Here is a 12,757-nt window from a genome sequence, read left to right as displayed (position 1 = left end):
ATCAAAAATAATAGTAATAGAAGACAAACGTGGAAACAATGTTCATCCTGAGTAGCAATTTAAATTCAAATTGAGGCAAACTAGAGGTACTATTTTATATTTGAGATGTGTGCCTCCTCTCACATTTTTTTTATTATTATTTATTTATTTATTCATTGACTGCGTTGGGTCTTCGTTGCTGCTCACAGGCTTTCTCTAGTTGTGGCAAGTAGGGGCTACTCTTACTTGCAGTGCATAGGCTTCTCATTTTGGTGGCTTCTCTTGTTGCAGAGCACTGGCTCTAGGCACGAGGGCTTCAGTAGTTGTGGCATGCGGGCTCAATAGTTGTGGCTCTCAGGTTCTAGAGGATAGACTCAGTATTTGTGGCCCACGGGCTTAGTTGCTCTGGGGCATGTGGGATCTTCCCAGACCAGGGCTTGAACCCATGACCCCTGCATTGGCAGGCAGATTCTTAACCATTGTGCAACCAGGGAAGTCCCTCACCTCTTTTTAATGGTAACACCCAGTACTGCTGAGTTTTTGGTAAAACTGGTACACTTATACACTTCTGATGGGTTGTCATTTTGTTCAATCCACTAGTAAAGCAAAACGGCAATATGGCTTGCAAAACATGAAAAAATATTCATATCCATTGATTCAGTATTTCTGACTTCTGGGAATTTATCCTAAGGAAATAGCTCAGCAGAAAAAAAGTAAGGGACTTCCCTGGTGGCGCAGTGGTTAAGAATCCTCCTGCCAATGCAGGGAACACTGGTTCAGTCCCTGGTCTGGGAAGATCCCACATGCCGTGGAGCAACTAAGCCCGTGCGCCACAGCTACTGAACCTGTGCTCTAGAGCCTGCGAGCCACAACTACTGTGCCCACGTGCCACAGCTACTGAAGCCAGCATACCTAAGAGCCCGTACTCCACAAGAGAAGTGACCACACTGAGAAGCCAGGGCAATGCAACAAAGAGTAGCCCCTGCTCACCCCAACTAGAGAAAGCCCCATGCAGCAACAAAGACTCAATGCAGCCAATTAAAAAAAAAAAATTTTAATCTTTAAAAAAAGCAGAAAAGTGAGTGAAGCTGTCCATTGCAGCATTATCTATAATAGAGAAAAACTGGAAACAGCCAGATTAAATTGTGATTGAGTTTAATTCAGGCGTTAAAAAATGATGCTTCTTCATCCTGGAAACTATGATTTAGTACAAAAGGTTTAACACAGGCTTTCTCAACTTCAACACCATTGCCATTTTAAGCCAGAGTGTCTTTGCTGTGGGGAGCTTTCCAATGCATTGTAGGATGTTGAGCAGAATCCCTAGCCTCTAGCAACTAGACGCCTCCCCATTGGTGAAGGTCACAAATGTCTCCAGTCCTTGCCAAATGTCCCCTGGAAGGCGAAAATCACACATACCCCAGCCTCAACCCCATATTGCAAACTACCGATTTCATTTTAAAAATAGAAATCAAAGTTATGTCAACTATGACTGCAACTATGTAAAAAAATTACTGTATCTTTAAAGACTTGCAAATAATGTTTGCAAAAAAGTGCAGTCATGCTCATTTGAAATTATTAATATGTTGGGTTGAATTTTTTTGTTTTTATTTTATCTTCCTGGTTTTTCATTGTTTTTCTTTTTTTTTCAAAATTCTCCCTGTAAGGAAGAAAAGTGGATCATGAGGAGAGCTGGTTTTAATCCTGTCTAGCTGAAAATGATCAGGAATCACAGTAAATAGCAAGTATACCACAAGTGAAGCAAGGGTCAACACCATAGTGCCATTATTTTTTAACTACTTTCAGTTGACATTATTTAACATTAATTAGGTTTTTGAATACAACCATCAGATTTCTCCTCTTAAGGATTCAACCCCTTCTCAATCCCTCTGATCCTAGACTTTGGGGGTGGGAGGGAGAGGGCCAACAAATTCACCTATTTTTCTGAAAAGTCTGAATCTCAAAGTATGAAACTCTAATCCACCCAGATCCATCTATGTCAACTTGGGACAAGATGGGCCCTGAGCCCACTGGTTTATGGAGTTGTCAGGGCAGAGAGTTTGTCAGTAAAGGGTATCAAAGTACAAGCTCAAACTTTAATCAGATTCCCAAAGAATCATTGTCTCTTTGTTTAAAATAAGAAAGAAACCATCTCACCAGTTTTGACATTGTCAGCTTTCTCCCTTTGTTAGGGAGAGTAAACATCCTTTCTCACTTGCTTTATCTTGGGTTTTGTTTTGTTGCTTTGTGGGGATTAGAACTTTGGTAGTGTCCTAAAAATCCTGTTAAACAAGAATTATGTCCCGTGATGCCTTAAAGGGCCAGGACAGGGAGGGTGGGAGGGTGGGAGGGAGTCGCGGGAGGGAGGGGATTTGGGGATATATGTATAAATACAGCTGATTCACTTTGGTGTACCTCAAAAGCTGGTACAAAAGTGTAAAGCAATTATATTCCAATAAAGAGCTTAAAAAAAAAAGAATTATGTCCCTTTTTCCCATTTCACAAAGCTCCTTCTATTTTGACCTATACTGTCTCTTGAGTTCAGGTTTTATGAGTTTATGAGAGTGGGAATTCATATTTGTTCTGTGTGTCCGAAGTTTACCTCTTTTGGATTTCAAAGAGTAGCCTGTAATTCTAGCACACTAAGGATTTAGGTTGAATAAACCTATGTTTACCCCATCTGTTTCCTTGGTGGTTTCACAGATGGTGTTCATATCCCCTTTCAGCCTTCCTCTTTCAGGAGAAAAAAAGAACACCTGTAGACACACTAAGTTTTTGTGCAAGGGTACAAAGGTAACCTTTTGTTTCAGTGTCCTTCTGAACCATACCCTGCCTTTTGTTGAACTTTTTAGCTGCTAAGAGAACAAGCTACTACTCTTTAAAGATAGACTTTTTTTTTCTTATCCTGCTTTATTCACCCTAGCATCTCACATGTTTAGGACAGTTCTTGGCACATGGTAGCTCCTCAAAAAAGAAAAATTGACAAATAAATCTCTTGTTGACATTAAAGTCCATGTCCTGAATGGAAAAAGCCTCTAAGAAGGATTTGGCGATTGCACTTGTTTTATTTCCAGTGAAATGATACAGAAGTTCAGCTGCCATTTCTCTAACAACTCACACCATCTCAGAATACTTCCTGCTGTTGGCTGCCATGATTTGATATTTCACTCTCTGAAAAGCTTTGGGTCTTGTGCAGATTGGAGATGTCACTAGGCGTCCTTCTTCGAGATCTTTTTAAGGCTGATAAGTGAGATTGGGCCTAGCAGGGATGCCTGGGAGAATTAACCATCTGCATCTCCCCATCAGGAGACGTTCCCTTTACTCCCCACCTTCTGTTTCTCATTTCTAAAGGCGTGGCACAGCTTTTCGCCAGCTCTATGCTCTTCCCACCCCACCCCCACCCCCGCCCCCACCCCAGCCCGCCGCCTCCTTTCCCTCCTGCTTTCTCTCTCCCTGGTTTTGTAAATAGCTTTGGTTGGGGAACTTGATTCAAAGGGTTTTTTTGAAGATCTAAGCAAACTTCATCTTCTGGTTCAATCTCCCCCACAGGATTACTTTGTCAGCCCAAAAACTCCATTGACAATTTAAGGATAATTTACTGAGAGGGATTTGTTTTTAATTACAAAATTGAGGCTTTTATTTGTTGAATTTTCACTGCAACTATTATTTATTCCAGTGAGTCTGTATTTATTGATCTGCTGGCTACTAGTGCCAACCAAACACGTGATATATGCCTGATTTCCTTTTTCTTTTTTATTTTTATGGAAAGTTTCAAATGCTGCAAAAGTAGAGGGAATAGTATAGTGAACCCCTATGTACTTATCATAGGCTTCAACAATTACCTCTCCATTATCAAGAGGGTCTTTTTAAATGATCATAACAGCCAATGTTTCTGAGGTTTACTATTGGAGGGTTCAGGATTGTCTCCCTTAATCCTGTGACAGCCCTGTGAGGGGTTATTGTCCCCATTTTGTAGACGGGGAGACCAATGTCACAACAGGGCCCCGTGTAACATGCAACCTGCACTTGTCAAAAGGCCTCCTTGTTTGGGAATCCCACAAAGCTGCTTTTAGATCCCAGCTTCTTCCATATTGACTATGTGGTTTCAGGCGGGCTATTTAACCTTTCTGAGGATCAGGTTCCTCACCTGTAAAGGACAGTGAGGGAATTCCCTGGCCATCCAGTGGTTAGGACTCTGTGCTTTCACTGCCAAGGTCCTGGGTTCAATCCCTAGTCAGGGAACTAAGATCCCACAAGCTGCACGGCGAGGCCAAAAAAAACTCAGTATCCTTTCTTGGAAATAAGCCATAACCATAAATATTACAGCTTTTCTGAGTGTTGTGAATCCTTCCAGAAAATCGTTGAGCCTGAGGGTGCTCCTGTGGATCCCAAAGGACAATTATATTCCCCTCATGGGGTCATGACAAGTCTTAGATGAAACAACATGTGGAAAAGGATTAACACAATGGTGTCACTAGGCAATCCTGATAAATTACAATAATAATTATCATTCTGTTCCCTCGCCCTCTGCTTGTAAGCTATTATAAAACTGAACTTGGAGCTTGTATACAATCTAAGGGTTCAGATGTAGAAAAGGAGAAGCTTGAATGGCAGGAATAACTTAGAGGACTATGAATCAGTCTACCTACTGTGTCCCCTCTCCCCTGCCCTCAGCCCCCAAGCCCAGACACCCCATCACCCCCACCCCCCCTGCAAATATCCTCCATGCTGTCTGGAATTCTGTTTCACTACTTTATGTAATTCTACCTATTGCAGGTTCCTTTGGGTTTCTCATATCTCATTGTGGATTGTTTTGGGTTTTTGGTTTTCTGTGTTTAATTTTCTTTATTTTTTTATTTGTTTGGCTGGGTTGGGTCTTCATTGCTGTGCGTGAGTTTCTCTAGTTGTGACGAGCGGGGGCTACTCTTCGTTGCAGTGCTCAGGCTTCTCATTGCAGTGCCTTCTCTTGTTGCAGAGCATGGGCTCTAGGCTCATGGGTTTCAGTAGTTGCAATGCGTGGGCTCAGTAGTTGTGGCACATGGGCTTATTTGCTTCGAGGCATGTGGGATCTTCCTGGACCAGGGCTCCAACCCGTGTCCCCTGCATTGGCAGGCAGATTCTTAAGCACTGTGCCATCAGGGAAGTCCCTGTGGATTGTTTTTTAATTGTTCTCTTCCCTGCACCTAAGGGAGCACAGCTGAAAGTCGGGGGTGGGGGGTGGGGGGGTTGGGGAAAGGGCAGAGAATTTTGTAGCAGGGGACCCTGTATGCAGCAGCAGCCCAACTCCCCCAGCACGTGGCTGCCCAGGAACACTGAGAGGTCAAAAGACAGGAGGACAATGGAAGGGAAGGGAGCAGGAAAGAAAAGAACATCTTTCTTTCTCTTCTTCCAGCCCTCTGCAGCATTACCAGAATTAGTTCAGCTCCTTAGCCCAGCTAACTTATGGGTTAAATAAGTTTTTATGAGCCCATGTGGGAATCAAAGCACCACAAGTAACATTTCTTTTTCTAGTGAAAATTTTTTACAATGAAATCAGTTTGCAAGTTGAGATTCCCTGTCTCTCAGTTGTCAGATTGGAAAAGTCACACCAGAGCCAACATAACAAGGAAGTCGCACAGTTTAGGGTTAAAATTTGGGGTTAGAAGGAGCTAAGGACGTGTTCAGATTTCCCACCCTGCACCCCACCACCTCCCATCTCGCAATCTAAATCTAAACTAGGAGGTGTCATCTGTCAAATACAGGCAGAGTTCCAGCCTGAATGCAGCCAGACACCCCCTCATAGAAAAAGCTAGTTTCTATCTCCCCTGGGACAGAAGAGATCACTATTTTGGCTTAAATTTTTTTCTTCTCCAGCTCCTAAGCCAGATAAACAGTGATTCTGTTGTGTCAACAAAGCAGTTAATTAAACTGAGAACAATATTAATCAGAACTCACAAATAAGATTTGCTTCCAGATAGTTGAAGCCTTGAAATTAAATTGTCCTGAGTTTCTTTATTCAAAAGCTCCTTGAGAACACTGAGGTAGGGAAACCGAAGCACAGAAAGCTTAACAAGTTGACAGAAGTTACCACATGAATCTCTCATAGAAGTTAAGACGAGAGATTGCCGTGTGTCTCTTCCTGGTCTGCTGTTTGCTAGCTATCAGGCTACTTTGTGAATGCTTAGGAGGATGTAAAAATCTCCTTCCATAGAGCTGAGGATGAAGTGGATGAAACTAAAATTTGTGACAGGAGGGGAACGAGAAAGCTCTTCTCTGGCTTCCAACAAAACCGTACCTCCACCACACCTCCTTTCAGAGCCCTCCTAAAACTGTCCACTCGTCCCGTTTCACCAACACCAAATTGCCTTGAGAACATAAAACGTGGGCCAGGATGTCAGGTGGCCAAGATGAGCGGGATGAACTCAGGTGATGGGCATATGGCCCACCGGGCAAACTTTGTGATGGATGGAGCCATGCTGTGGTTTGCGGTCCTGTCTGCTCCTCAGAAACAGGCTGTGCAGGCAGGCCGAGTTGTTCAATCGAGATCCTGGTGTTCCCTCTGGCCTCCTGAAGGCTAGAGGTCTGCCCCTCCAGGCCAGGGAAACCTAGACAGGGACAAGGTCTCAGAGCGGGACCTGGGAGTGGCCGGGTGGCTGGCCTTGCACAGGCTGGGTACCCTCCATGTCAACCGGAGTTGATAGTGGACACAGAGCCCCTGGCCCACTCAGATCCCTCCCCAGGCAGCCCAGTCACAGGGACCCTGGCAGAGTTCCATGCCTCACTCAGCCCCACCTATGTCCCCATTCCCACTGCCCTTTTTTTTTTAAATTTATTTATTTATTGGCTGCATCGGGTCTTCATTGCTGCCGGGTTTTCTCTAGTTACGGCGAGCAGGGACTGCTCTTCATTCTGGTGCGTGGGCTTCTCACTGCGGTGGCTTCTCTTGTTGTGGAGCATGGGCTCTAGGCATGCGGGCTTCAGTAGTTGCGGCACATGGGCTCAATAGTTGTGGCTCACGGGCTCTAGAACGCAGGCTCAGTAGTTGTGGCACACAGGCTTAGTTGCTCTGAGGCAGGTGGGATCCTTCCGGACCAGGGAACCCATGTTACCTGCATTGGCAGGCGGATTCTTAACCACTGCACCACCAGGGACGTTCCTTACTGCCCACTTTTACTTTCACAGGCTGCCAAGGGCAAGAAATGACAGGACCTGAGAAGGCCAAGCACAGGGGAACTTGCCAGGCCCTTCAGCTCATAGTTGCAGGCAGGAGTGACCTTTTCTAGGATTTGGTCCCCACCCTCAGTGACTTATCCATCCCCGCTGGGATTCAGAGCCACCCCCCACCCCCACCTTCCAGGAAAGTGGAGGAACAGACTCTCAGCCAAGGAGGGGGGCCTGGTGGTCCAAAGGAGTGTCTGACTCTTTTCCTTTTGTTTGCTCACAGGAGGGGGACAAATGCCCTCTGTGCACAGAGGTTTGATGTGACAACTTGATAGACCACATAAGGGTTTCAGCAAAGGCCTCCCGACCTCGCTCTCCATGCATTAAGATAATGGTGGGGTGTGTAGCATATTTCAGATCTTGGCTACAAAGGCCCTCCTTCCTTCTGTTTTCCTCCTCCAGCTCAGCTTGCCCACAGGTTCCCAGAGACTCTTGGCAGCTCACTCTCAGGCAGAATGAGGTTGTGAGCTGCGTGGGAGGCAGTTGACAGCGCAAGAGTGTTGCAGCCTCCTTAATGAGGGACAATAGCTCTTCCTGGAGCCGTGAAGCTGCAGCTATAGAGACGGGAAACCCCAATTAGAGAGGAGTGGGAGAAGTAAAGAGATGCCTGCGACAGACAGATCCGTATCTGTGGTGGCTCTGTGGGACCCACGGGTGCGGATCTATGGCTGGATTTAGAACCTCCTTTCCTTCTTGAAGTAAGACGTGCCAGTGATGGCAGAGCTAAGCCATGGCAGTGACCCTTCAAGATACTCAACTTGAAAGGAGGAGAAAAAATTATTGGAGAGAGGGTTTCTCCTTGAGTCTGTAGCTCAGGTATTATAAGCCAAGAGTAAGAAAGGAAATGATATGTATTTTGTTTAATGGATGTCCTCTGTTAGTTTTCCTGCACTATGTATATGTGCAAATGGCTGTTTGTACATAGCCGATAGCTCGCTTCCGTTCTGGCTTTCAGGTGAATCATATTATGTTTACAGCAAGATAATAATCCTGGGTTTTCCGTGGCTCAGTCTGTCAGAGCATAAGATTAGCTCTCGAATTCATTAACAGTCATCTCCTTTTAAATGTCAGATAACTTTTTAAATGCCGAGCACTTACACGACAGCTTCTGTGCAATTCAAATCAGCTTTACCAAATTAATTCATTAATCTTTATTGTTTCATTTCCTGAAGAGAAAGGCTTCCAGGTGTTTTTAGCAGAATGTAATAATATTAAAGTATTTACAGTACAACATAGGTGAAGGAGTAGGTTTTGATTTTCTACTAAACATTTCACCCTTCCATCGGTTGTGTAATCATTCCCACTGAAGCGTACATATAAAAAAACAAAATGAAAAAGCTTCAGGCACCTCTGCTTTCTTCCACTTGCCCTGTTTTCTTTCCCTTTCTTTGTGTTTTCTTCTCCCCTCCACTCCCTGAGACCTTGACTCCCTTTTACTATTTATTCTGCTGTCTTTACGAGCTACAAGCCTCGATTATGATGGCTCTACCACCCGGAAAACAGAGGGATACCTCACAGGGCCCGGGATGGAGTCAGAAGGCTGGGGCAGAACAGGTCTAGATATCAGAAATTCTGCTTTCCTTTCCAAGGAACCCCTCTGAATAATCAGATACAGGCTACACTGACTGCTAAAGATAGATCCATCCACAACTGGCTCCTTTTTCTCACCTAGCTCTCTGCTCAGACGTCACTTCCCTTCCCCAGAGAGGTCTTCCCTGATCACCCAAAGGCAAACCCCACTCCCTCCCCCACCAACCTCCATCCTATCACCATTGCATTGTCTTCATAGATCTATCACCATCTAAAAATCATCGTGCTTATTCGTGTGTTTCTTTGTCTGACACACACAGTATCACTCAATAAATATCAGTTAAATGAATAAAATGGAATGAAAAACCACCCCAACACATAGCTTTCTTTCCTGCTTTCCACTTCCTTTTTCTCCTCTTACAACTACCTCCCAGAATCCTCTTTATGTATTTAATCTTCTTTCCTCTCATCTCCCAAACCCCCTTTCACTATCATCTATTTGCTAGAATGCTTGAACATAATAAGCAAAAACAGTACTGCACATTCCAGTGACTATAGGGCCTTCGCTGGAAACATTCCATTAGCTAGAATTGATGGCCCCTAAACATTAGGGAGATGAGCCACGTAGTCAAGAGAATTGTTTTATCAGACGATTTATTGGTCAAGTGATTTGGAGAGACTTTTCTCAAAGCCTCTCAACTCCCCACTCTTTAATCTGAGCCCCACGGAAGGAGTTAAAGTAATTCCAGCCGTTGGAACTAGTCTTGGCTGTGTCTTTTGTCCTCTGACCTAACACAGAATCTTCTCTTGGAGATAATGGAGAAACTTCCCTCAAATCAGTATTGTCTGATTTCTATTATTCCACCCAGCGATTCATGCATGGTTTTGGAAGCTAGAAAGCTTGAAATGCTTTGTCTGATTCTCGTTTGGAGCAAATGCTTTCATTTGATCTAGAAACAGGGAGGAGAGGTCTCCCTCTGAGAAGCTAATCAGATAGATAGCTGAGATGACAAAAAATTGGATATGTATTTGTCCAGAGAAATCTTTATCTCTAACCACATTTCAAAACAAAGGAAGAGGGGGTGGGTGTTCATCGGAGTGGTGGCTGCTTGTGGAGACCCACCAACTGCCAATTCATCATTAACACTTAAAAGAAATATAACTGTGGTGGGAGGGAGCGTTATGCCCAGAGAAGGCAGCCATCCACGAGTTAGTCTCCTAGAAAATATGGAAATGATCAAACCCACACCCAGGGTGATCTCATGCCACACTAATGTATGTGACCCCAGGAAATCAGCCCTGATAAATAACAAGAAACTTCCCTCTTTGGGAATTTGAGGAGCCAGTGCTACGCAGAGGACAGGCCTCTGTAGGTCAGCACTTGCTTCCTGGAAAGGTGTCTATCTTGCCCTTTCCATTTTAACTACGTTGGGCCATAATGTGTAGTTTGCCCGCAAAGTTATCCAGGTATGTATCACGTGTGTATTCATCTCCAGACCCTGTGCCGGGCACTGCAGTTGCCTGGAAACAGGATAGCCACGGGTCCTGCCCTCGTGGAGCTTACAGTCTAGTGGGGAGGAGAGGCAGCTGTCCGAGCGTGAGCATCGCTCTGGGTAGCGGTGGGAAGGGCTCAGCTCTCTGGGATGTCACGGGAGGCACAGGCGAGCCAGACCTGAAGGATGCAGAGGAGTCAGGAGGGAGGGGTGTGTTCCCCAGAGAGGGAAGGGTATGTGGGCAGCCTTGCTCCAGGAACTGAGAGGTCAGTGCTGATGGCAGCCCTCTGAGCTTGCTCTTCCCATAGTGAGGTCACCCCTTCCTGCAGAGAGCCCCACAGAAACTTCCCTCGCCTTCTTCAGCGCTTTGCTCAAACACTGCTTTCTTGTGGAGCTGGGGCGGGGGGGCGTTCCTGACTGCTTAAAATTGCAGCCTCCACCACCCTCCCCAGCGACTCCTCACTCTCCTCTCTGCTTTATTTTTCTCTGTATCAGGAATCACCTTCAGACATAACTTATGTTCCACCTGTCTGCTTATTATCTCTTCCCTCTCAGTGGGATGTATGTGCAGTTCTCCTGCGAGTGAAGACTTCTGTCTGCTTCTTGCACTGCTGTATGCTCTCTCCCAGGCATAGAACAAGCATTCAATAAATATTGGTTGGATGACTGAATGAGACAGGAAGGATAGTCCAGGGCCAGGCAGGAAGGGTTTTGTAAACCTTTTAAGCAGGTTGGCCTTCATTCATGGGGCATGGGCTGGAAAGCAAGTTCAGATTATACTTTCTCGTGGTCTGAGGCATGACACCGTTTGCATGCGGTGACAACAGGAGATCGGAGAGCTCCCAGGGCCTCCCAGATTCCTCCAGCAGCCCGTTCTTCCTTCCCTCTCTGCTAGATTTGTTCAAATCACTCTTTCTAACACATCAAATACATTTTAAATTTGGAAATAAACTGGAATCTTGATATAACGTTATTTGCTGCAAGGCAGGTTTGATAACTGTTCACAGAAGCTGTAGCAGTATCAAAAAAGATCTCACTGGAAAAGGAGCTTTGGGCATTCTGTGATTTCGGCTCTGCTGTTTACCAGCTGTGTGGCTTTGGGCAAGTTACTTAACTTCCCAGAGCCTCCAGTTCCTCATCTGCAAAATGGGAATAGCAATACGTGCCTCACAGGGTTGCTGTGAGGATTATATAAAATGATTATGACCCTGGAACATAATAAGGTCTCTTTTCCCACTTTCCCATTATGCCGACCCCAGGTATGAATTAATAACCAATCTTGGGTTATTCTCTATACATATGGATCCCCTGTGTCTTCCGTGGTAAAAATAGGTGTTACTATTAGTGTTCCAACGAAGAAGACTCGCTCTCTATAAATATTTGGGGATTCGGACTAGCTCTTGTCACACTGTGTACCATTCCTATGAAAGTTGGGCTTTCTGCTTCTCTTCACAGGGAGCCCAGCAGTCCTTGGAGGCAGCAGCTCGGAAGACAGGAGAGCCTCAAAGTTGTACAAATAAAGGGCTGATATGTTCAAACAGAAAAGAATTTTACACGCGCAAGCTGCGTATCGACATGACGCCGTTCCTGAAGGTGATCTCACACTGAGAAGACGAGGGGTTTTATAGACACATACACAGGAATTCCAGTTAATACACTTCTGCATGGTACAAAAACAGCTTCAGAAGTCCCTCAGAGTTCCTGCTTTATCAGAAGGGACAGAAAATAGGCAGTTTGTAGCAGGAGAAGAAAGAACAAATTAGGACAGTAATCACAGGCAGCCGTCGAGGACAAATCCGTTGGGTGTCTGGTTCAGTTGGTGGAGGACAGGGAACAGAGAGGAGAAGGGATAACCTTGAACCACTCACAAAACAGGCAAATATAATTCATTTTATCTTGACAGTAGCTAAAATAATTGTTATTGTTTTACCTCCGTAACTCAGTAGAGCTGATATTCCTACTACAGAGAAGACTAATTCTTGAGTTAACTCTTTAGAAGACAGCTGCCAATCCTCTTCTGGATGTCTGACCCTGTTTTCTGCTCTCTAGGAGTTCATTACTCTCCTAAGCTCAGCTTCATATCCAGCTTAGGGTACTGAGAGTTCCTGTGGTGGGGATGGCATTTGTCCATCTTTGCAATATGCCTTCCTGCCCCAGCATCTAACGGCACCTGGCACATGGAAGGTGCTTCCTAAATGCTCCATAAATTGACCCCCTTTTCATCCCACAACCTTCTGGCTTAAGGCCCTCTTCCTCCCCATTCTTTGCCCCCCTCAGAGGTAAATGAACAGGAGATAAATGACCTTGGAGTAAAAGATCAGAAACAAAGCAAGTCCTGGCATGGAAGGATCTCAGATCCTTCATCCTACCCTCTAGGACAACATCCCAGGCCCTTGATAAGTGACTAAGAAAGACAGAAATAGAGGAAAAGAAACCAAATGCTCATGGGCTCATGCTGGTGGCACTATCCAGTGCTGTAGCCTGTCAGGGGCTTCCAAGGTCGTGAGGGTCACCCTCCTAACCTCACTGATCCAGAGTTCTTAGGTTACATCTTCTTT

The 12,757-nt window shown here is 45.1% G+C and overlaps 1 protein-coding gene across 1 annotated transcript in view; it reads left to right on the top strand.

The window, feature by feature from the left end:
- KIAA2012 (KIAA2012 ortholog) overlaps positions 1-12,757 on the top strand; it is a 110,856-nt gene that overhangs the window by 57,720 nt on the left and 40,379 nt on the right. The window contains exon 14 of the mRNA XM_057746567.1: positions 11,655-11,792. Coding sequence (XP_057602550.1) covers positions 11,655-11,792 — 138 coding nt within the window. The remainder of the gene's footprint in view (positions 1-11,654; positions 11,793-12,757) is intronic.

This window comes from Hippopotamus amphibius, chromosome 8 (assembly GCF_030028045.1).
Source record: "Hippopotamus amphibius kiboko isolate mHipAmp2 chromosome 8, mHipAmp2.hap2, whole genome shotgun sequence".
NCBI lineage: Eukaryota > Metazoa > Chordata > Mammalia > Artiodactyla > Hippopotamidae > Hippopotamus > Hippopotamus amphibius.
This window is presented reverse-complemented; position numbering and strand designations above follow the sequence as displayed.